Source organism: Mustela erminea, chromosome 4, assembly GCF_009829155.1.
Source record: "Mustela erminea isolate mMusErm1 chromosome 4, mMusErm1.Pri, whole genome shotgun sequence".
Classification (NCBI taxonomy): Eukaryota; Metazoa; Chordata; class Mammalia; order Carnivora; family Mustelidae; genus Mustela; species Mustela erminea.
The window spans coordinates 21,084,480-21,107,237 of record NC_045617.1 but is presented as its reverse complement, the minus strand read 5'-3'; the positions used below and the strand labels follow the sequence as shown (position 1 = coordinate 21,107,237).

At 36.4% G+C, this 22,758-nt stretch overlaps 1 protein-coding gene across 4 annotated transcripts in view; it reads right to left on the bottom strand.

Annotated features, from left to right (window-relative positions):
• REV3L (REV3 like, DNA directed polymerase zeta catalytic subunit) overlaps positions 1–22,467 on the bottom strand; it is a 182,232-nt gene extending 159,765 nt beyond the window's left edge. For 2 of the 4 annotated variants that reach the window (XM_032337983.1, XM_032337984.1), the window contains exon 1: positions 21,964–22,462. In XM_032337983.1, the coding sequence (XP_032193874.1) occupies positions 21,964–22,102 (139 nt within the window). In that variant the 5' untranslated portion in view covers positions 22,103–22,462. Of the gene's footprint in view, positions 1–12,685; positions 12,814–21,963 lie in introns of those variants that run through there. The other 2 variants (XM_032337986.1, XM_032337985.1) reach the window with 2 other exon arrangements.
• Between the last annotated feature and the right edge of the window lie 291 nt (positions 22,468–22,758).

Genomic DNA, 22,758 nt, shown 5'->3' with positions numbered 1-22,758 from the left:
AGAGCCCTACAATGTATCCAAGAATAATTAGTGAGAGAAACATACCAGGATAAAAGAACACAACACATCTGCACTTTTATGTCTGTGTATACGTGTAGGATCAGGGTTCCAACTGCATCTAAGTAATTCAGAGTCTTCCTTCTTATCAGAGGAAAAACAATTCCCTATTCTGATTCTGTAACTGTAGAAGTAGAGCCAGAAAATGTCATAGTTGTCAACAAAAGCTTGACCTTCTGTTCTCAAGTTATATGCTGGGGCTGGGGTGGGCATTTAACGCACTAAACAAGAAACTGCCCATGATCAGGTTTACTTCAATTTTTTAAATGAATCTGCATATACCGGGGCTTTCTGCCAAAAAAGCAAATGTTTCATGCATTTGGCTCCTTGTCCTTTTATGTGGCTAGTGTCCAATATCAACTTGGAGATGTCCCCATTTCAAAATCTGCCAGCTACTGAAACATGGGTCAAACAAAAAACATTTTTCCTTTCTATGAAAAAGTATAATGTATCATGACAAGGAATCTTATTAGGTAAAGCTGAGCTCGCATAAAAAATGCTTATAGTGAACCAGTTCCCCCAACATCTTTTTTTTATACTAATGCCCATTAAACTTCAGATTTCAAAAGTAATGATTTTTTTAATAATTAAACGTTAGATTTTTGAATCACACATATCCAAAGATTCTTTAGTAAATCTAACATACCTCAAGTGATGTAAATGAAAAAAACTAGAAGCATATCTTCCTTTTGAGATAACATTCCTTTTGATTCATCTACCATGTAATTTTTTCAAAACTAGAGAGATCTCATTATCACTTTTGATAATTCAAAGTATACATACTCAAAAAACTTTCCCACACTTAGAAATTTCCAAGTTTTATTTATATTAATTGGTTTATTAGTTTTTAGTGATCTTGAAGGTTCCATGCATAAAAAAAGCTCTCCTTTAAAAGGCATCCCTTTGGAATGCCTGGGTGGCTCAGTTGTTAAGTGTCTGCCTTAGGGTCAGGTCATAATCCCAGAGTCCTGGGATTGAGTCCTGCATCAGGTTCCTTGCTCTGTGGGGAACTTGCTTCTCCCTCTGCCTACCACTCCCTCTGCTCGTGCTCTCTCTCTCCCTGACAAATAAAGAACTAAAATCTTTAAAAAACAAAACAAACAAACAAAATAAATAAAAGGCATCCCATCTTCACTTCTAAAAACACTTTCTCAATTAACAGACCACAATAAAAACCAAAATACTAATATAAATTTCTTACTTGTCCTTCTCATGTCTATTTAATTCTACATAGTCCTAGGTGAGTAAAATAAGCATATCTGGGTCTAGCTACTTGGTAATTTGTAGTATTTTTTATTCCAAATTAAATATGTACTATTATAATAACTGAGGCATAATTCAGAATGAAAATCCAGTGAATTTCAAGTGATTAACATAGGTAGAAAAATAATACATATAAAACATATAAAATTAAAACGTACTTTAGGATCTAATTATTACATTAAATTCTATCTCCACAACAATAGCCATAATCCTGGGCCATATCTCATGGTCCTTAAATCTAATCAGGCTGTTCTTAATTGGGACACAATTTATTATTTACCTTTATTTTACTAATAATCTGAACAATCTCAGGACATGCCAAAAAAAAAAAAAAAAAAAAAGCCTTTATACTATAGGTTCACCTTCTGAAATATTAATACTTCAGGAACAGCAATAGCTATTATCATCAAGGTAATCTTTCTAGAAGATAAATCTCACATCAGGAAAAAAAAAGTGTAGGTGAAAATAAGACAAAACCCATAATGAGGGGCGCCTGGGTGGCTCAGTGGGTTGGGGCCTCTGCCTTCGGCTCAGGTCGTAGTCCCAGGGTCCTGGGATCAAGACCCGCATCAGGCTCTCTGCTCAGGGGGAGCCTGCTTCCCCACCATCTCTGCCTGCCTCTGCCTACTTGTGATCTCTCTCTCTCTGTCAAATGAACAAATAAAATCCTAAAAAAAAAAAAACCAACCCATAATGAATCATGTTAAGAGCTATGAGACATATCTCATGGTCTAATATCCATTTAACTGAAATCACACAGAGAAGAGAGAACAGTTCAAAAGAAATACATGAAGAGATAATAGCTGAAGAGATAATGCCTGAGAGTTTTCATTAAATAAAAGATACCAAACCACAAAACCAAGCAGTTTAGAGAATACCAAGCAAAAGCAAATAGACACATCGTGTTCAAAAATAAAGGCATATTGGGGCACCTAGGTGGTTCAGTCAGTTAAATGTCTGCCTTAAGCTCAGGTTATGATCCCACTGTCCTGGGGCTGAGCCCCATGTCACATACTCTGCTCAGCGCGGAGTCTGGGTCTCCTGCTCCCTCTACCTGCTCATTCTCTCTCTCTCTCTCTCTCTCGCTCTCTAATTAATAATCTTCAGGGGAAAAAAAGTAAAGGCAAATCATATCCAAAGACAAAGAGAAAAAAAGAATCAAAGATAAGAATTATAGGGGCGCCTGGGTGGCTCAGTGGGTTAAAACCTCTGCCTTCGGCTCGGGTCATGATCCCAGGGTGCTGGGATCGAGCCCCGCATTGGGCTCTCTGCTCAGCAGAGAGCCTGCTTCCCTTCCTTTCTCTCTGCCTGCCTCTCTGCCTACTTGTGATCTCTCTCTCTCTCTGTCCAATAAATGAATAAAATCTTAAAAAAAAAAAAAAGATAAGAATTATAGCAAAACCACATGAGTGAGACAACAACAGAGTGGTAAAGTGGGAAAAAAAAAAAGGAAATCCACAATCCTATACTCAGCAAAAATATTTTTTTGAAGATTTTATTTATCTGTCAGAGAGAGAGAGAGAGAGAGAGATTGAGCACACAAGCAGGGGAGCAGCAGGAAGAGGGAGAAGCAGGCTCCCTGCAAAGCAAGGAGCCCAACATGAGACTTGATCCTACGACCCTGGGATTATGACCTGAGCTAAAGGCAGATGCTCAATTGATAGAATCACCCAGGAGACCCCTAGGCAAAAATACTTTGTAAAAATGAAAGATAAAATTTCTTTCAGAAAAACAAAAACTGAGATAATTCATTACCACCATTTTTGCCCTACAATAAAATAAATGTTAAAGAAGTTCTTCACACAGATGGAATATAGCAACAGACAGAAACCTGGATCCACACGAGGAAATCAACAACACTAGAAGTGACATAAATGAAAGTAAATATAAAACTTCATGTATTTCTTATCTGTAACTGCTCTTTTTTTTTTAAGAAAATATTTTATTTATTTATTTGTCAGTGAGAGAGAGAACACACAAGCAAGGGGAGCAGCGGGCAGAGGGAGAAGCAGGCTCCCTGCTTCTGGAGCCTGCTGTGGGACTCAATCCCAGGAGCCTGGATCATGACCTGGGCCAAAGGCAGATATTTAACCAACTGAGCCACCCAGGCATCCTTATTTGTATTTGCTCTTAAAAGATAAAAAGCAAAAATAATAGCAACAACTTTTATGAAAGTAAAATGTATTAATAGAAGCACAAAAGATAAGCAGGAAGAATCAGGAATCCTTATTGTACAAATGAGATTATGTACTATTATATGATGGAGACTTTGGTTAGCTACAAATGTATATTTCAAACCCTAGGGCTGCCACTAAATTAATTTCAAAAGGTATAAATATATAAGCAAATAGTGGAGAGAAAGAAAATAAAAAAATATCCAAGTAATCCAAAAGAGGAAAAACAAAGCAAAGAATGGACAATAACAGAAAACAGCTAGCACAGTGGTAGATTTTTAGTCTAACCATATTACTAATTACATTAAATATAAACAATCTTAACACACCAATGAAAAGATTATTAGACTAAATGAATAAGTCCAACTATATGGTATATGTTTTCTACAAGAAACCCATACAAAAGTATAAATATGTTGAAAGTAAAAGGATGAAAAATGATATGTTGGGAGACAACTTCCCATGGGTCTCTACTGTGGTAGCATTTTTTGAACAGACTTCTCAGTACTTTACCCACAACCATCTCCCATCTGCAGTTCCTCCTAATTAATAGTCAATAAAATGGAGATCCAGGAATCTCTTGTCTACTGCCAGTATCTATGAAATTTGTGGTAACTTAACTTGTTAGCTTTCAAAAAGGTAAAATTTCAGGCCCTTCAAATTCTTGACATATCCTGTAAACACTAATAGAAAAAAGCTAGAATGGCTATATTAACAAGAGACAAGAAGATTTCATAACAAGGAATACTGCCTGGGATAAAGAGACCACCTAACCAAGAAGACATAATAATCCTAAATTTATAAGGTCCTAACAACGCTTCAAAATACATGAAGCAACAACGGACATAACTAAAAGAGAAAAAGACAAATCCACAAGTTGGAGACTTCAACACATCTCTCTCAATATTTGCTGAAACAAGCAGATAATACGCATATGGAAAAATTCAACTTTACTAGTGAAAGAAAACATACAAAATCACAATAAGCTATCATTTATATCTATAAGAATTAATTTGGAACTTAAGTCTGACAATTCTAAATGTTGGTGATGATGCAGAACATCAGAACTTTCACACACTGCTGGTGGGAATACAGTTTGGTAGAACCACTTTAGAAAACAACTGGAATTACCTAGTAAAGGAGACATGTGCACACTCAAGCTCAGCAATTCTACTACCCTAGTATAAACACATAAATTCTTACACATATGCACGACAAGACATGCACAACAGTTTTCTTAACAGCATTGTTTGTAATTGGGGATAAAAAAAGGAAACAACTCAAATGTCTAAAGACAGAAGAATGGAAAAATTAAAATTATGGTATAGTCCTATAATGCCAATATTATACAACAGTGAAAATGAATGAACTATATCTATACAATTCAACATGGATGATGTCCAAAACATGGGGGGGGGGGGCAATCACAAAAGAACAAGCACACATAAATAGCTCCAAAAAGACAAAACTACACAATCTATTGTTTAGGGATATATACATCTGAGGTGAAACTATGAAGAAAAGCAAGGAAATGATTAACCACAATTAAAAACCAAAATTATTAGACAGGAGAGAAGGAGGCAAATACTTCAAAGATATCTATAACATTCTACATCTTACTGTAGATATTAAAACAGATATTTGTTATATTCTTTACATATATTAATCTATATTATAGAGAGTATCTGCATTACATATTTAAAATTTGAAATGCTTATAAAGAACAAGCAATAAATACAGATTCACTCAGCAAATATTAAAAACAAAAATAAAAAAATCATGAAATACAAATACATTAGGTCCAACTGGACATTGAGACTCACATGACTCAAAAAGATCACTTGGTTATACTTAATAAAGTATAAAATATGAAACAACATTGGAGGAAGGCAATGTGAACTAGTTTCTCTTCATCAGGAGTCTTCACAGCAATTCAAGGAATATTCTTTGGTTCTCCCCACGTAGCAATAAAGCACCAGAGGATGAAATCATGGGGATTGGTGCCATAACTACCCTAACTTAGGAATACCAAATAGCAACCACTATCTCCAGTCCCATAGACTAGCTTCAAAACAGACTTGCTCAAGAATTATCAAATCCAGGGAATGAATGTTTCACACCTAAAAACATTAACTGATGGAGCACACCTCTCTCCATTCTGGATGTTACATTAGCTTCCATCCCTGCTGAAATCACCAAAAGTCCTAAGGGCCTTTATAACTTGCAGAATTTCAAGTAATTAATGCTCTGGTTAAAAAAAAAAAAAAAAAAAGCGGGGGAGGAATATGTGGTTGGCTCAGTCAGCTAAATGTCTGACTCTTGATTTCAGCTCAGGTCACCATTTCAGGCTCATGAGATAGTCAGCCTGCTTAAGATTCTCTCTCTCCCTCTGCCCCTCCCCCTTGCCTGCATGTGTACTTTCTAAAAACAAAAAACAACAAACAAAAATAAATGAAAAAAAAAAAACAAACCTATTTCATGTTATCTAGGAGTAAGTTCTCTTCCACATAACAGAGAGGATGTGCAGTGAGATGTGCAGGGAAAAACGAAACCTCAACCCAGTAGAGGCACAAGGGATGAATGCTTTAATCTCAGTGGGTTGTGCACAATTATTAATTCTATGTATCTGGAAGAGCAATTCTATCAGTTAGAAGAAAACAAAGACAACTAAGTGGATTTTCCATACTCTGCCTCCTGGCAAACACCAGGAATGGATAAACAGTCTCTTGTTCATTTGATGGATAGCATGGGACCTATACAAATATTCAGCAGCATGGATAAAACATCCTTAAATTGTCAATGAAAAGAATCTGTAATAATTTATATTAGGAAACAGAAGAAATATAGAAAGTATCTGCTGTGTGTCTCAGTAAAAGACAAGAAAATGAAGTTCTTGTAAAACATATTTTATAAGGAAAGATGATCAATTAAAAAGACCAGGAAGGACTAAAGACACAAGAGACATATGCAGAGTAAGATATAAACCTATGGAACTCTAACCGATAAGAAAAAAGAAAGGAATAAACAACAAAATTAAATTCCACACTGGAGATAAGAAATAATCAATATTGCAAAAAAACCTATCAGTAAAGTAGATGATGAAAATAAAAATGTTCACCAAGAATGCAAAAAAAAAAGTTAAAAATAAGGAAAAAGACCAGTATAAAAAAGAAATATGAACCAGTCCACCAGTAACAGTTATTTAATTAAAAAAAAAACTTAACAAATGGAATGTAAGCAATATTCAAAGGTATAACAGAAGAACTATTCCCAAAATGAAAAGCACCAGCACTTCTACATCAAAAGGTCTTTCTTGTCCCAGTCAAAAGTAAAAGAGACCAGAATAATGGCTAGAGAATTATAAAGGAAAAGTCTGGGACACATGAATACCACATTGAGTCGTGCTGTCATTAACACATGCATGCAACAAGAGCCATTTTCAGATATTCAAGGGTTCAGAAAAAGTAATCCACATGAATATCTCCTGAAAAATATTCCTAAAAACATATCTGTGGCAACCAAAAGAGGGAAATTAAAATTGGAACTCAAGCACGGGTATAAAAGGTATGGTGTAAACAGATTAGTGATGGTACTCTATACCAAATTAGTATGTAGAGTCCAAATTATTCCGTTGAAATTTAATACAGAAGCTTAAAATTTTTTGAAAGAGGAGATACACAGTTTATGCAACATTTATAGGTTAGTTTTAAAGATTAACTTGAGAAGCTGAGAGCGTAAAACAATAAAATAAGCTAAATTCCTTTTATTACATTAAAGAAAATAAATTTTTGAATTGTTCTTAAATTTTGTAATTACAACTACATTTCTATATATAAGCTTCTAAAATGATTTCTGCACCTATTTAAAAAACACACAAAACAGTCTAATATTGCAAAGAGCAAAGGAAAGAACAAAATTATTAAAACATAAAATTACAGAAGAAAAAATCAATTATAACAAATTTTTATTGTTTAGAAGCCGATCGGAAAGATCCTCAGATGGGATTGAAAAAATGAAATGACATAAAAAAGATTAAAAATAATGACAGGCAATGATAGTATCATGGAAATAGGAGTAACAATTTTGATATGGGTCAAGAAATAGGATTCAAGAAGAAAGGAATTAAAGGGTCTCTTTAAATCGAAAAAAGGATGTTTACAGAACTACTCAAACTTGGCCCATAACTAGCTGTTATAGGTCTGGAACAAGACAAGTATAAAACTTGAAAGCAAGCATTTAGAAACTGTTACAGCAATCTGACAGCGGAACTGTATACCTGTTAAATATAATAATAAAAAAAAGGGGGGTGCCTGGGTGGCTCAGTGGGTTAAAGCCTCTGCCTTCGGCTCAGGTCATGATCCCAGAGTTCTGGGATCAGAGCCGGAGTTGGGTTCTCTGCTCAGCAGGAAGCCTGCTTCCCTTCCTCTCTCTCTGCCTGCTTCTCTGCCTACTTGTGATCTCTGTCTGTCAAATAAATAAATAAAAGCTTAAAAAAAAAAAAAAAAAAGAAGCTTGTTTTTGCTTCTTGGTTTTTCACTCTTTAATTTTTCTAACTCATTTCCAATGTATTTTAACGAAGTATCAGGAAAAAACTGATTCTTTACTACAAATATTCTGAAAAGCACTGCCACAAAAGATCTATTAGTTATGAAGTTTTAAGGCCAAATAACAACATCAAAATATACAAAGTTAAAACCATTAAAGATGCAAGGCAAAAATGAAGAACAAAATGAAGTAGGAAGCAATTTCAATTCCATGACATATTACATAAAGAAATACATGTACAGAGGATGAAAACAAATTATGAAATGCTATATATTTTTTTTAGGAACTCTTATCTTAGAAGATATCCCATCAGTTTAATATCAACTTCTCAAAAGGGAAAACTAATATATTAAATGCACATATTGTAAGATGTATTACAACCTCAGAAATGTTAACATTTCTTTCAGTCAAGGAAATAGTATGTCCACACAATTTTGTATCAAATAAATGGAAAGCATTAATTAAAGTATAGCTGACATATGGTATTATACTAGTTTCAGGTATACAACAGTGATTGGACAATTATATACATTATGAAATGCTCACTATAACTGAACTACAGTTACCACCCAGAAAACCTGTTAATTGTCAATGAAACATTTATAAAGATAACAATGATATAACAGATCCTAAAGAACATTTCAACAACTCTGAAAAATTAAAATTTAAAGCATGGCAAAAACTGGTTTTCTACCATTGCCCACCATTGTCCACTATAAATCACGAAAGAATTCTTTTTTGTTTTTTTGAATGCTGCTGGGTAAAATTATTTGTGAAGGGTTTGCCAACTTTAAAAACTTTTGAAAACTACCTTAAATGACTCAAAACACACTCATCTCCAAAGCCTCATGATTTTCTAATCCCCTTTTATACAGAAGTCAAGGGGGAAAACTTTTAGTATTTCACAATGTCAGATGCTGCAGATGAGGTCACAAATGCCTCTGCTACCCTCTTCTAGCTCCTTACTTATTAAAATGTAGGATATTGTTTGGATTGTGGGCAGGTTTACTGTCTTCTCAAAAAAGACCGGAGTCCATTGTCTTTCCTCTATTTGGCCCACTGGGTAAAGGCTAGCCTAATCTAGCCACCCTAATACAGCTATCTGACTGATTAGGTAAAGGCTGGCTGAATAGGTTATGAGTTAAAGCCCAGCTTGAACCACTACTACTATATATGTATGTGTTGTACACATTACAAGTGCACACGCGTGTACACACATGGACAAGCTGAACAAGACTCAAAGCAACATTATTAACAAGTTATTCTAAGTAACACAGAATTTTTTCCACCTATGCTACACAGTCTAATCATCTAAAAATAGCCCCAAAGCGGGTGGTCTCAGGATAGAACTAAACTGAGGGGAAAAAAGTGAATAAAAAACAGGATCCTTCTGAAACTGTTCATTTTAAGTTACGGCATTTTAAAGGTAAGTTCTCTAAATAAGAAGTGATAAAGTCAGGATCTTTTTCTTCTACTCCTGTGACTAATATTTAAAGGTAACTTCAACTAAATGTGATCTAAAGCCTCATTTAAGATATAAAAGTTCTTTATAAAATGAAAAAATTAAAATGTATTTATCCATGAATAAACAAACTGGGAAAAATACTTGAAAGTCAATTCAGAGACCAATTTTCCTATTATATGAAGAGCTCTTTGGAACCAATAAACAAAAGACCAAGACCCAAAAGAGAAAAGTGGACAGAAGATAAACATGTAGTAAATGGCTCTCAAGCATATGGAAAGATACTCAGTCTCACTTGTAATAAAAGAACTGCAAATTAAAACCACTGAGATCCATGTTTTTTATCTATTAGATTCGCAAAGATCAAAACACTTGAGAACATAAACTTGGTGAAGAGATGGAGAAAGTCTCATATTGCTGGTGGGAGTACAGATCAAAACAAAATAACCTCTGTGTTACACTTTTTCTTCTATTGAAGATATTCTTGTAAGGCATTTAAAAAATAGAGTATACAAAATATATTCTGTCTTGTGTGGGCTGTTGGTCATTTTCAGAAAACTTGAAATTGCCTGCTTTTATAGAATTCTGTTCATATAATAGAGCAGATAGGTAGGGAAGTTTAAGAAACTTGGATGATGAACACAGTGATCTTGCTCCAGTGATCTGCTCACCTAATACCTTACTGTGCACTTAGTGCGGGCTCAGTAGATATTTGTTGATTAAATGGGACCAGGAATGATGCTGAGCAATGATGAGAATGAAATATAACAAGAATGAGGAATTTATCTGAATTGCTGAATATATTTTTAAACACTATACTTTTTCAAGAGTAGACCACCGACACACTGACAAATGTTTCCTGAAAAATGAGTCAGACAGCAATAGTGGTATAGATTATTGCAATAATGGTCCCCTAATGAGTCACACACTCTTAGGAAACCCTTTTCACACTGCTCTGAGATTGACCATGTTTTGCTTTGGCCCATGGAACAAGATAAAATATATGGGGCTTGCCTTCACTTGCTGCTTCAGTAGAAGGTAGGTCTACTGGAGACCCTAGCTCCAGGAGGCTAAGACCCTAGTCAACAGTTCACACCAATATCCAGACATATGAATGAAGCAATCCCAGACCAACCACCTTCTAGCTGACCTCTTAGCTGACTACGCCCCATAAGCAGCCCAGCCACTAGCAGGGGCAAAACTCCTTAACTGAGCCTATCCCAGAATCATATGTTAACAAATAGCTTATTTTACACTACTATGTTTTGGGGAGGTTATGCAAAAACCAATACAAGTGGATAGGGAAATAGAATTGGTGGTGATTAAGGAAAATTTATGTTTCATTTGTTTGTTAAATTTCACAATGAGAATATATTCATACACTAGTTTAATCAAACTAAACTTATAAAGAAAGATATTTTGTATCAGACTGATATTAGAGTCAAGTCCCATTATCACCTTATAAGCACATATACATAAAACGAAACAATCTAGTCCAAATGGGAACATGAATTTGAGAGGAGACTTAATATTGCTCAGGAAAAAAAAGGCTCAGTACAGAGTAGCAGGGTATATTATCATACACACAAAAAAAGTTAATAAGAATATATTCATGGTCACAGTCATGTCCCAATAATGATTATCAAATTCCAAAATCTCAGATTTTGCTTCTCTGCTTCTTCGGTTTAGGCTAATACACATTCCCTCATTTTAATCCTCACATGCTAAGAGGTAAATATATGCCGAATAACTTTAGGCAAAAGTAAATTAACCTCTCCAAGCCTCATTTCCTCAACTGTAAAATGGGGACAATACTACCCATTTTATAGAGTTGTTACAAAGATTAAAACACTCACTCTAGAAGTGGACACATAAGTACAGGGTCAATAAATGGCCTATAATCTCTGTTAGTAAAATGACTCAAAAGTAATGTCTTGACTAACCTGGCTTCTATTTTAAAATCATTAAGCATCATCAACAAGTGATTTATCAAAATTAATTTGAAAATCTAATGACTTCATGAAAAAATTAAAAAAACAATGTTATTTAAAAAAAAAAAAAACCAAACCAAACCTGGGAAAACACATGATAGGGAAAATATGGTGAAGAAATCAAAACTCCAGGCAATAATGAATTCACTTGGTCCACATTCCACAATCCTAAATAGGTTTAAAAACCAAAGGCTTCAGTCTTTGTGTTTTGTGAATTCACAAATGGCAAAAACAAGAGAGCAATAAATCCAATTATCGAATTTGTGATCTGTGGCACACATACTTTCAATACTTTCTACAACATCTTTAATAAAAAAGACACTACTGAAGGCTTTGGAAAATAAGGCTCTTTCAGAAGAAATAAACTTAACCTAATCCGCAGCATTGGAAAATTATAGTTACTCCTTGAATCGATGGCTTAACATTGGCCTTTTTCAAGGCAAGATCAGGCCTGGACACTTTTCTTTCTCTAAATATATCAATAGTTAAAAAAGAAAAATCAGGCCTAATGGGTATTTATTAAGTCAATTCTTTTTTTTTTTTTTTTTTTAATTCTTTAAAAAGTATTTTAAAAGGTAATTACCTAGCCTGAGGACATAAGAGGTAGTGACCAACTACAAAAAGCTTTACACCACAATGTGCAGGTAATTTAAGTTTGCCCTAAATTAATAAATGCTACAAGAATTCCATTTTTCATTTCAATTCAAGAGTGCTTAGTATACATGAAATAATGTGGCAGATTCTGGGTTAGAAGAGTAAAGAAAGTAACACTTATATTGATATCATGCCACACATTTGCTTATTACTGTTTAATCACAATAATTCAACGAGGTGAAAATTATTAGAACTCATTTTACAGAGGAGGAAATTAGCTTGACCAAGGTCCCTCAGCAGAAGCAGAAGGGCTGGGGGGAGGGGTGGGCAGGGAGGCACACAAGGGTGCCATGTGACTATCCCTACAAATACAACACTACCTGTGTTAAGTCCTTTATCAGCAATGCAAAAGGGGGCTAAGACTATGGGAATCCAAAGAGATAACCTTTTGGGAATGGGCAAAGGAGTCACAAAAGGCTTTAAAGAGGTTAATATCTGAGTTGTTACTTTAAGGATGAGTAGGATTTTTCAACTTCAATGCCAAGGCTTACCCCCAACCCCCCTCATCCCCAATATATTAACCAAAATAAATTACTTACTTGAAATTGAGAAAAACAATTTTGAGAGAAATCTTCCTCAGATATATTATTCCATAGTTTTAAAACAAATAATATGATGACAGTTTAATTTTTAGGTTGCTTTTATGTGGCTTGTCTTGGTTTTTATTCTGAAATGAAATTTAGATTAGTCATTTTCTTGTTCTGAGAAACTAGGAGTATGCCAACATGTTTTAACTTCACATTTTTTCACATATCAACATGTATTCTTACTTACAAAACCTTTCATTTCACCATCTCAAACAAAAACTAATTTAATATATAAATTACTTTGAAGTGTAAATATATACGCAAAATAAGATATTTTTTAAATTATGGTTATACTTCCTTGGTAATTGTAATAAATGGAAGAAAAATAGAAAATTCTTGTTATATTGTTATTTATTACACAAGCACTTTTGAGGTAACACGCTTTCTTGTATTATTTGAATCGTTTATATAGTAAATGCTCTCTCAGCCCAAAGAAAATTAAAAAACTCTCCAAGGAAATTGGCCTCAAATTCTTAGTTTTTCCCACAACTATTGTCTAAAAAGAAAAGAGAATTGGACCAAAAAAAAAAAACCAAACCCTAACATTTACAATGACAATTACTACCCTTTTTTCTCAGAATTTACTTTGCTAGGCATACATTCAATTTCTGCTGCAGAAAACAGTCCAGTTTGCCAATACTAATTAAGCAACAAAATATTTTTCACTGAAAAAAAAAATGAAATATTTTAAAAGCTAAAGAAGAAACACAGAAGGTCATCTGAAAAACTTAAATGACAAAAAAAACAAGAACAAAAAACAACAAAAAAAAACCACCAACACACCAAAAGGTTAACTAGACCGTTATTAAGAAGATTTTATTTTTACTTATAATTTTAGTCTCAAAAATGTATCTACTTTATGTTTAAACAGTGGAATTGTTTTAATTGCCTAAAACACCTACTCCTGCCCTATCTATATCTTACCTGGAAACTGTAAGTTATACACATTTTACCCAAAGTTCACTGTACCTTAACTCCCACTCCTTCCTCTCTTATTTAGTATCACTGCGGTATTAAAATGGCAGCCAGGTACCAAAGTAACATACAACATACCATATCCCATATCTCAGTAAGTTGCTGAGTATTTCTTTGAAATGTCTAGGGCTACTGATAACATCCTTTGAAATCTGTTTAACCCCGACCTCCTTAAACCTCATCATAAAACAAATCCCACTACAACCTATTCTACAGGAAGATTCTAAGCACTATTACATACAGTAGGCCCTTAAGGATTTCTAAACTGTGTACATGCAGGTCTTCTAACAATTCTTCCAAGGGTCAGTATATTCACCTTTCTATTATCAATGCCTTCTTCCAATTTTCCCTCATGTCTGGGGGGACAGTGTGAAGTAGTGAGAGTTAAGAGTCAAGATCATTAGTTTTCACCCCTACCCCACATAGTCAACTTATAGGACAATGGACCAATCCCTGAGCTCACCTATCTAGATTTCAGTTCTCTTTATATAAAATGAAAATGATTTGACCAGAACAGTTTTTCCCAACCTTTTTCACATTGTAAATAGTATTTGTTCAGCACAAGAAGGTCATTTGGAAGCATCAACATGGTGCTTGGTGAAAAAAATTCATCATATGTTCTTTATATAATTATAGAAGAAAATTAAAATTTAAATGAGGTTTGTAATAATATGAATGTATTTCAAAATCAACCTTTTTCACATCAGGAATAATATTTTAAAATAACAGTGATGTTTATTTTTGCAGAACATACATGCACTATTAGGTAGCCACCTTGCAGGAAGCTAAATAACACATCAGATGCATGAGACTAGGAGATCCAATACAGTGAATACAGAAATTCAGGCCTAGAGCTGGGCTCCCCAGGGCAATCAACATCCCTGCTACCCTGTGCTTTCATTGTCATTGGGCTACACCTAGCGCTGTGTAACATGCTCCTCAGGCACCCAGAATATAAATTCCAATGGTAGCTCCATGATCCCTTCTCCACAAGAGGTAGCTGCATACTCTGTGGCGAGCTGAAGTAGATTCCAAGTAATAAAGCACCTCCTTTAATGCACTAAAAATATCCAAAGAAGCAGTAACTTCAGGTTACTGCTCATGATGTTACTTGCTTAAAGGAACCCCACAGCCTTCCTTTAGACCCCACTCCGCGAGAGCCTCCCTCCAGTGAACCATGTATCACTACGAAACTCTGAATTAGAAGACCTCTAGCAAAATCTAAAATTAAACAGTATTGCAGTAATCATTTGATAACTGCTCACAACTATTACAGCCTTTGGTTTTTGCTCCTCTTTACCAATTCCTTCAAACACAACTTAAAAAACAAACACACACCACTAACTCTGAATAGGTATCACATGTACATGGTAAAAAAAAAAAAAAAATTCCAAAATAACAAAACATTATACTAAAAAAAAAAAAAAAAAAAAAAAAATTCAGTCTCTCACCTTTGTCCTCTAGGCCACCAGTTCCCTTCAATGGAGGCAACCACTGTTACCAAACTCTTACATATCCTTTGATATTTACATACATACACACATACATGTACATATATATTTTATATATATAACTTTTTAAACCACACAAATGGCAGCATACCATACATGGAGTCTTACATGTTGCTTTTTTTTCTCTTAATATATCTTAGACAGGGCACCACTGTAGTAACATGTGTTGCTTCTTTACTTTAAGGGTTGCCTAGTATTCCATTGAATAGATATACCATTATCTACTTAACCACTTCCCTAACTGATTTATGTTTAGGTTGTTTCCAATTTTTTGCAATGACAAACAATGCTGCCACAAATATTCTTACATGTTCATTTAACACATATATAAAATATTTGAGGACAAAATCCTTGAATGAAATTGCTAGATCAAAATATATGTATATCTTTAATTTTGAAAATGATTTCCAAATTGCTTTCCATAGAAAATGGAACATTTTATATTCCCACCAGCAATATGAGAATGCCCATTTCCCCTTCCTCTCATTCTCTCCGTTATATTGTTCCTAATTTGATAGATGATAAACAGTATGTTGTAGCTTTAATTTACATGTCCTTTATAAATAAAATTATACACCTTTTCATATGAATTCTCTTCACTCATTTTGTCTACTAGATCATTTTCTAGGAGCTCTTTGTATATTAAGAGGACATTAGCCTTTGTGAAGAGTGTACAAGTAAGTTTTACTAGTCTGTTTCTTTTAACTTTGATTTTTTTCTCAATACAGAATTTATTTTTTATGTTGTAAAGATAACCAACCAGGTTCCAGTTCTGTTTTATACTTTGAAAAGTCTTTGCCATTCCTAGATTATATTAAAAATAATTATCTTATGTTGTTTTGTTTATACATTTAAATCTTCTGATTCAACTGGAAGTCAACTTTTATTTTCCAGTATTAAATAATTTTTTCCATACTAATAGGTAAGGGTAGCATCCATTTTCACAAAGTAAATTTTATTTATATTTAAGTCAATTTCTGGCCTCCACTCTGTTTCATTATTGCTATATGCCAAAACGGAACTACTTTTCAAAACATTTTAAAATTAAAATCTGTTACATGTGAATGGGTATAATAGTAATTTTTTAAAATGCCAGAAATTACTGGCTTGCTTTAATGTAAGAATCATTCTGCAGTTACTAAATTGAATTTACATAATCAAGTTCAATGCTATCATCATAAAATCATGCATTTGGGCAGATACTTATTTTGGAGCCCAGTATGAACTTCAAGTCTCTTTTCTTGTATTTCTGAAATATACCTAGAAAGCCAGTTTTTCATTAATTTTGTACACAGTTTTCTCTCAAATTACAAAATCAATACATTCTCTCTGTAAGAAAATCTAAAAAATTAAAAAAACACCTCTCAGAGATAACCAACCTTTACATATTTATGTACTTTTTCTGTATTTTAATAAATGACTATTGTGCAAACTCATTTTTTCACATAACATACTGAGCAGTCCTATATTATTTATTCTTCTAAAATGTTAATGACATAAATTCTACCACATGAATATGTCCAGTTTATGTAACCATTTCCCAACTGTTGAATATCTGAGGTTGTGCCCTGTTGATGACTATCATCTACTGATTAATTCTTGCAAAAATGCTTGATTTTCAAGCACTGTGGTTAAGTACTGACTGTATAATGGTGAGCAAAAATGAACACATTACCAGCATTTATGGAGGTTATTGGGAAAAACAGACATTAATCTCCAACATATATAAAATTACAATTACAGCAAGTGTTATGAAGGAGAGCTTATGGAGTTTTGAGAGTCTATGATAGGGAAGGCTTCCCTGAGGAAAGATAAATCAGAGTTTAGGTGAAGGAAAAAGAAAAACATTCTAGGCAGAGGGAACAGCAGGTATAAAGGCCTTATTGTGGAAGGGAGCATGGCAAGAACAGGGACTGAAATAAGGCCAATATGGCTGGAACACAAAGAGCAAGGCAAGAAGAACATGGCTCAAGCCATGACTAGATAGAAAGGTAGGGGCCAGACTATATGAAAGACCTTGTAAGACATGTAGACGCCACCACATAAGACATGTAGCTTTGTCCTTATCTAAATGCAATGGAAAGCTACTGAAGCATATCAAGTAGTAGGGTGATATAATCAGGTTTGCGTTTTGAAAAGATCCCTCTGATTACAGTGTAGAAAACAGATTAGAAGGGAACAGAGTGGATTGGGGTAGGCCAAGATTAGGAGGCTACTGTAAATGCATCCAAAAATGCTAGTAGTTTAGACTAGGGTGGTGATGGATAATGAAAAGAAGTAGATGGATTCAAAAGATAATCAGATTTGCCAAAAGATTTACACTCATAGATTAAAATCCCTAAAACTATAATTATTGGGTCAAAAAACATTTCAAGGATTATGATATGTATTGCCAAGCTGCCCTGCCAAGAGCAGTTTTCTCTTTGTGAATTACCTTGTATCTGTTCCTCTATCAGAATTTTCAAATTCCTTAAAAATGACTTAATCCATACTTCCTTCATGAAGCCTTCCCTGACTCCCCTTTTTGCCTGCTAGTTGGTCACTGACATGTCCTCCTTGGAGTCCTTGCTTTCTTACACACATTTCTGTCATACTCCAATCAAACTATGACTTACATTTTAGATGTCATCTCTCCTATATTGTGAGAGTCTAGAGAGTAAAAGTTGTTCATAACGACACCAAAAATAGCTCAATATACATAGTAGGTTCTCATTAAGTGTTCACTGAATGAACCCAATCACTATTACCAGATTCTACTGCGTCTAGATTTAAGAGGGTCCTGCGCTTCATTCTCTGATCCACTAATTGTGATTTTAAATCAAATATAATACAGAAAGCTAACAAAATATGCCACTCAGGGCTACAAATGCCTACTAAAAAAGTCATTAATTTTGTTTGTAGTAAATCACTAAATCTCAGTAGTGCTCCTGAAAAACCTTTCTAGTAATTACATAAATAAATATTATGTGATCCTAAAATATTTTTAAATGACTTAAAAAAAAGACTATGAACAAATAAGAGTTTTATTAGAGAAATCAGTTGAAATTAGTTATAATTTGAATTGTTCGTAAATGCTATGGTTTTCAAAACTGTATTAGTCTCAAACTTAGTTAAAAATCCAATTTACCAAAAAGGTGATGTTATTAAGCAACTACATAAATTTATATAGCATTTCAGAATGATCAATTTCTCATGTTGAAAAACTTGATTTCATGTTTAACAGTTAGCATCTAGAACAATCTACTAAAATTTTTACTACCTGAGGGAAGACTAGAGGGGGGAGTGGCAGAGTTCCTTACAGTAATCTTAAAGACAAGCAGCTCCCTCTATAGTCTGTTTGGCCTACTTTATTTAATTACTTGCTGTGTGAACATCTCACTCTCACTCTTCTTCTATTTACTCCTACTCTGCATCTCAGCAGGAAAGCTTTTTGAAAGAATGATTCTGTTTATTCTAAACTCAACATGAAGTGAGTTACATCAAGCAACTAAGCAAAAGTTGGGATGTGGAAACCTGACAGCCTCCCAGACCCACTGGAGTCAGGTCTTCATGACGAAGCCTTAGGATTTTATTTGAAGTAAATTCCCAGAGCAGTCACACCTGTATTCAAATCTAAGTGAAAAACACAGCTTGCTTTAGTTATTTATAGCCTTACTTCTTTCCATTAAAACAAGTTACGGAAACGTTGTTACATTGCTAATACACTGTTATATCAAAATAATGTTCAAGACATTTTTAAATGCGTGTAGAAAAGCAGAAGAGGTTTTTCTGTTTTTTGTTTTTTTTTTTAATAATTCCATCACTCACATGAAGAAAATTTAAGTGATTCTCTCAGGAATCAATATCCTCAGTCAACAACAGATTAAATCAGTCAGGATTTACCATTCAAATTTGAATATGTCACTTTCTTAAAACCTTTTCAAATTTCACCAACTCAAGATATAAGAACTTTTAAACCTAAGACAATTTACTTCTTAAATTATTCAGGATATGCCCTCAAAACACAGGACAATCAGAAGTCAACCGGACTGTTTTCTAAAGCAGAAAAATACTTTTTATGAATAGAAAAACTGAACTAGTAAAAACATAAGAAACCAATCAGTTCAGAATTTATAATCCAAATATGAAATGCCCTCTTTATTTGGGAGATAATTTTTTCTGCTATTTTTCAGGACTCATTTACAAAACAAACTCAGTTTAAAAACAGCTTTTCTCCAAATCAAGAATTGAGGACTTCCAAAATCAACTAATAATATGAAAGGCTTACATTTATGGTACTTTATGTAACATAGTTTTATCATGTTATTATTTTTCATTAATTTGCTTTACTAATTAGTAAATATATAAACATAGTTAGTACTTCCAAACAATAGAACTGTCTTCATTAAAAATTCTATCATTCAGATTTTTACCAAGTCAGATTGACCTTTTAATTATTTTCAAGTTTTATTTTAATGGGTGAAGTGGACTTGTCTTTGGGGAGAGAATCCAGGAGCAAATAATTGTACAGTTTTTGTTTACATTTAATTAATACTAAATTTACTGGGAGTTTCTAACACATTAAAAATGCTGGCTTGATTGCTGAAGGCTCTAAGCTCTAAATGTATGCCAGTGACTTCAAATTTTTTCACATGAAGAAACAGGAAATTTTTATGTGTGACACTGAGAACTATACTTACAGTAAACTCAATCTGATACTTAACAATCTTAAGTTTCAGTTTCTTTGTATCAAGCTTCGATCCTTCAATGTATGTACAAAAAAAGTCATCCATATTCATTTACATTCTACATTTCAAAATATACTTTTTGAAGTTTTTTCTAAAGGAGGGGGCTTGTAATCTAATGTAAGAGAAGGGAAAAAATGAATATTTATCAGAGAGTAGTCCCCGTGTCTGTTTTTTTTATATTGAAAAACACAAAAGTACCTCATCATCTTTATCATTTAAAAAATATTTTCTCACTTTATAGAATTACTGCTAGTTCACAGTGAAATTCACCTATTCCACAAACAAAACTTTTCTATAACACAGCCTGAAAATCATCCAGGGACACAAACTCAGTAACTTGGCGGAGGAGGGGGTACTATGTGTTAGAGAAGTAATCCAAACCATGCAAACTTTAATACCTAGAAATGCCACAGAATATCCTATTAGCATGTCCCTTTAGAATTCGGAAATCCTGTCTCAACAGAGCTATATCAACGTCACTCTTATTCTTCCTCTGTACTTGAAGTGAGAACAAACTGTATATTACACTGAAATTCCAATTAGAAACAAAAGACAGCACCAATATATTTAAAAGGGCAGAAAATCTATCCTTCAGAACTTTATTGCCTCTATTTTCCAGCCTCTAAAGTTTCAGGTGTTATACTTTCATAAAATTAACAGCACTCAAATTTCCCATTTCACCAGGTCCCTGCCATCAAAACCGTTCTCATTATTTTAAAAAGGAATACTGTATCAAACCTCACTAACAACACAGAAATTTTTAACAAAGGGAATTTACATTAAAAGATAACTGCCTGAAAATGAGTGCTTGTGTCTGAGAAAGGGTTATTATCTTGGTAGTGCACAGAAACAGTAGTCCAAAGATGAATAGTGATTAGGGCAAGGAGCATCAAGTGGGAAATGGCTATCTAAAATCCCATAGGGCAACACACAAGTAGAGGTAAGAGCATCCCCTTCTACGAGGCAGCTCCATTATTTCACGTAGGCAGTTCAAGACATGTAGAAAACCACAATTCAAAACCTTGTAAATTTGGCCACTGCCTATTCATATTATCACAAATCCCTAGGAACTTTTGAGAAGGTAGCTTCTGTCACTGCTGTCTCCCCACCCCACTCGTTCATCAATAACAGTTTTTATTTTAAAGATACGTGAATGTAAAATGCAGTACCACAACTCAGCATAGGGGCATTTCTAAATGTTTGCGTTGCTGAGTTTAGCCGCGCCTCTTAAGAAATTCACGCTATTGAGTGAGAGGTTTTACGTGGGCAACAAACGCACATTTCCTACTTCCATGGATCCACGTTCCCCTCACAGCCAATGCACCTGAGGATGCTGCCCCGTCCCCGGACACTGCGGCTCAGACTCCAAGGAGTCACGACCTGCACTCACAGCGGAACCACATGGTCACTTCAATGAGAAAGCTTATTTGGCCCTAGGCGCCACTCTTCAGCCCGCGGCATCTCCGGAAGGGGCAGAGGAGAGCGCGGGCGCGAGGAGGAGAGACTGAACACAGAGCGCTGACACTTACTCCTTCCTCTTAAAGCCATTTCCAGAAAGGACATTTGGGAGACGCGGAGGGGGTGGGGGTAAGGGGGTGGAGAGGGGGGTGTCCGCAGTCCCACCAGCGACAGAGCTCAGAGCGGGGCTCTGTGAACCGGTTCACGGAGGACATGGCGCGGCCACCTGGCCCATCGTCCTGGGTCAGAGCGCGGTTCGCGGGCGCTCGCTTCCCCCCCGGCCTGAGACGGGGAGTCCCGACCCGGCTCCCGACCGCCGCACGCGCTGTAAACACTCGGCGCCCGCCGCCTCCCTGTCCGGGGAGGAGGGGGCGCAACGCTCGCGCGGACCCACATTTTTGCGCCTCTTGTCACGCACCCGGGAAAAGGCGACGAGGGCGGAGGGGAGGAAAGAGGCGGCAGCGATACACCGAAGGCCGGCGGCGTGCGCGCGTGTGCGCCGCCGGGAGGGCAGCCCGGGCGCCCCGCCGGCTCCCGCCCGCGCCCCGCGTCCGCTTACCTGCCGGGGTCGCTCCGAAGACTCGCACCACGGGCACCTTCTTGACAGGGGCCTGGGTGAGGGGGGATTGGCAGATATCCAGCCCCTGCAGCGGGCTGGCCATGTAGTAGTCGGCAGTCACTATCCTCACTGAAAACATGTTCGCCGCCGCCGCCACCGCCTCCTCTTCACGAGCGATCTGGCAGCAGCAGCAGCAGCAGCGGCGGCGGCGGCGGCTTCTTCCGCAGCGACGGCCCCACAGCAGCGGCGGCGGCGGCGCCCCCTCCCTGCTTCGGCTCGGCCCCCTCCCCTCGCACACACGGAAACCGTGAGCGGCGGCGGCGGGCGGGGCGGCGTGGGCACTGCTGCCGCCGCCTCCTCAGGAGCACCCGGCGAGGGGCAACAGGAGAGAAGCCCTGGCGCTTTCGTCGGTGCTGGTGCTGCCGCCACTGCCGCCGCCGCCGGGAATCACACGGGCTCCTCGGTCCCAGGCTGCAGCTCTTGTTGCCATGATGATGATGTCACGGACGCAACCACTGGGGGAGGGGAGAAGGGGGTTGTGTGTGTGGCGGAGGGCGGCGAGTAGCTGGGGGAGGGGACGCGGCGGGAAAGGGAGGGAGCGGGACGGGCACCCGAGCGGGACACCCGGGTGGGGGCCGAGAAGGTGTTTTCTCCCCCTCCCCCAGGCTCGCAGCGAGGGAGGAGGCTGGTGGAAAGCGGGGTCCGCGCCTGGCGCGGAGAATCGATAACTCGGCCGGTGGGCACGGCCACCTGGGTGGGGGCAGTGGGGCGGGGGGGGCGGCGGAGCGCCGATGT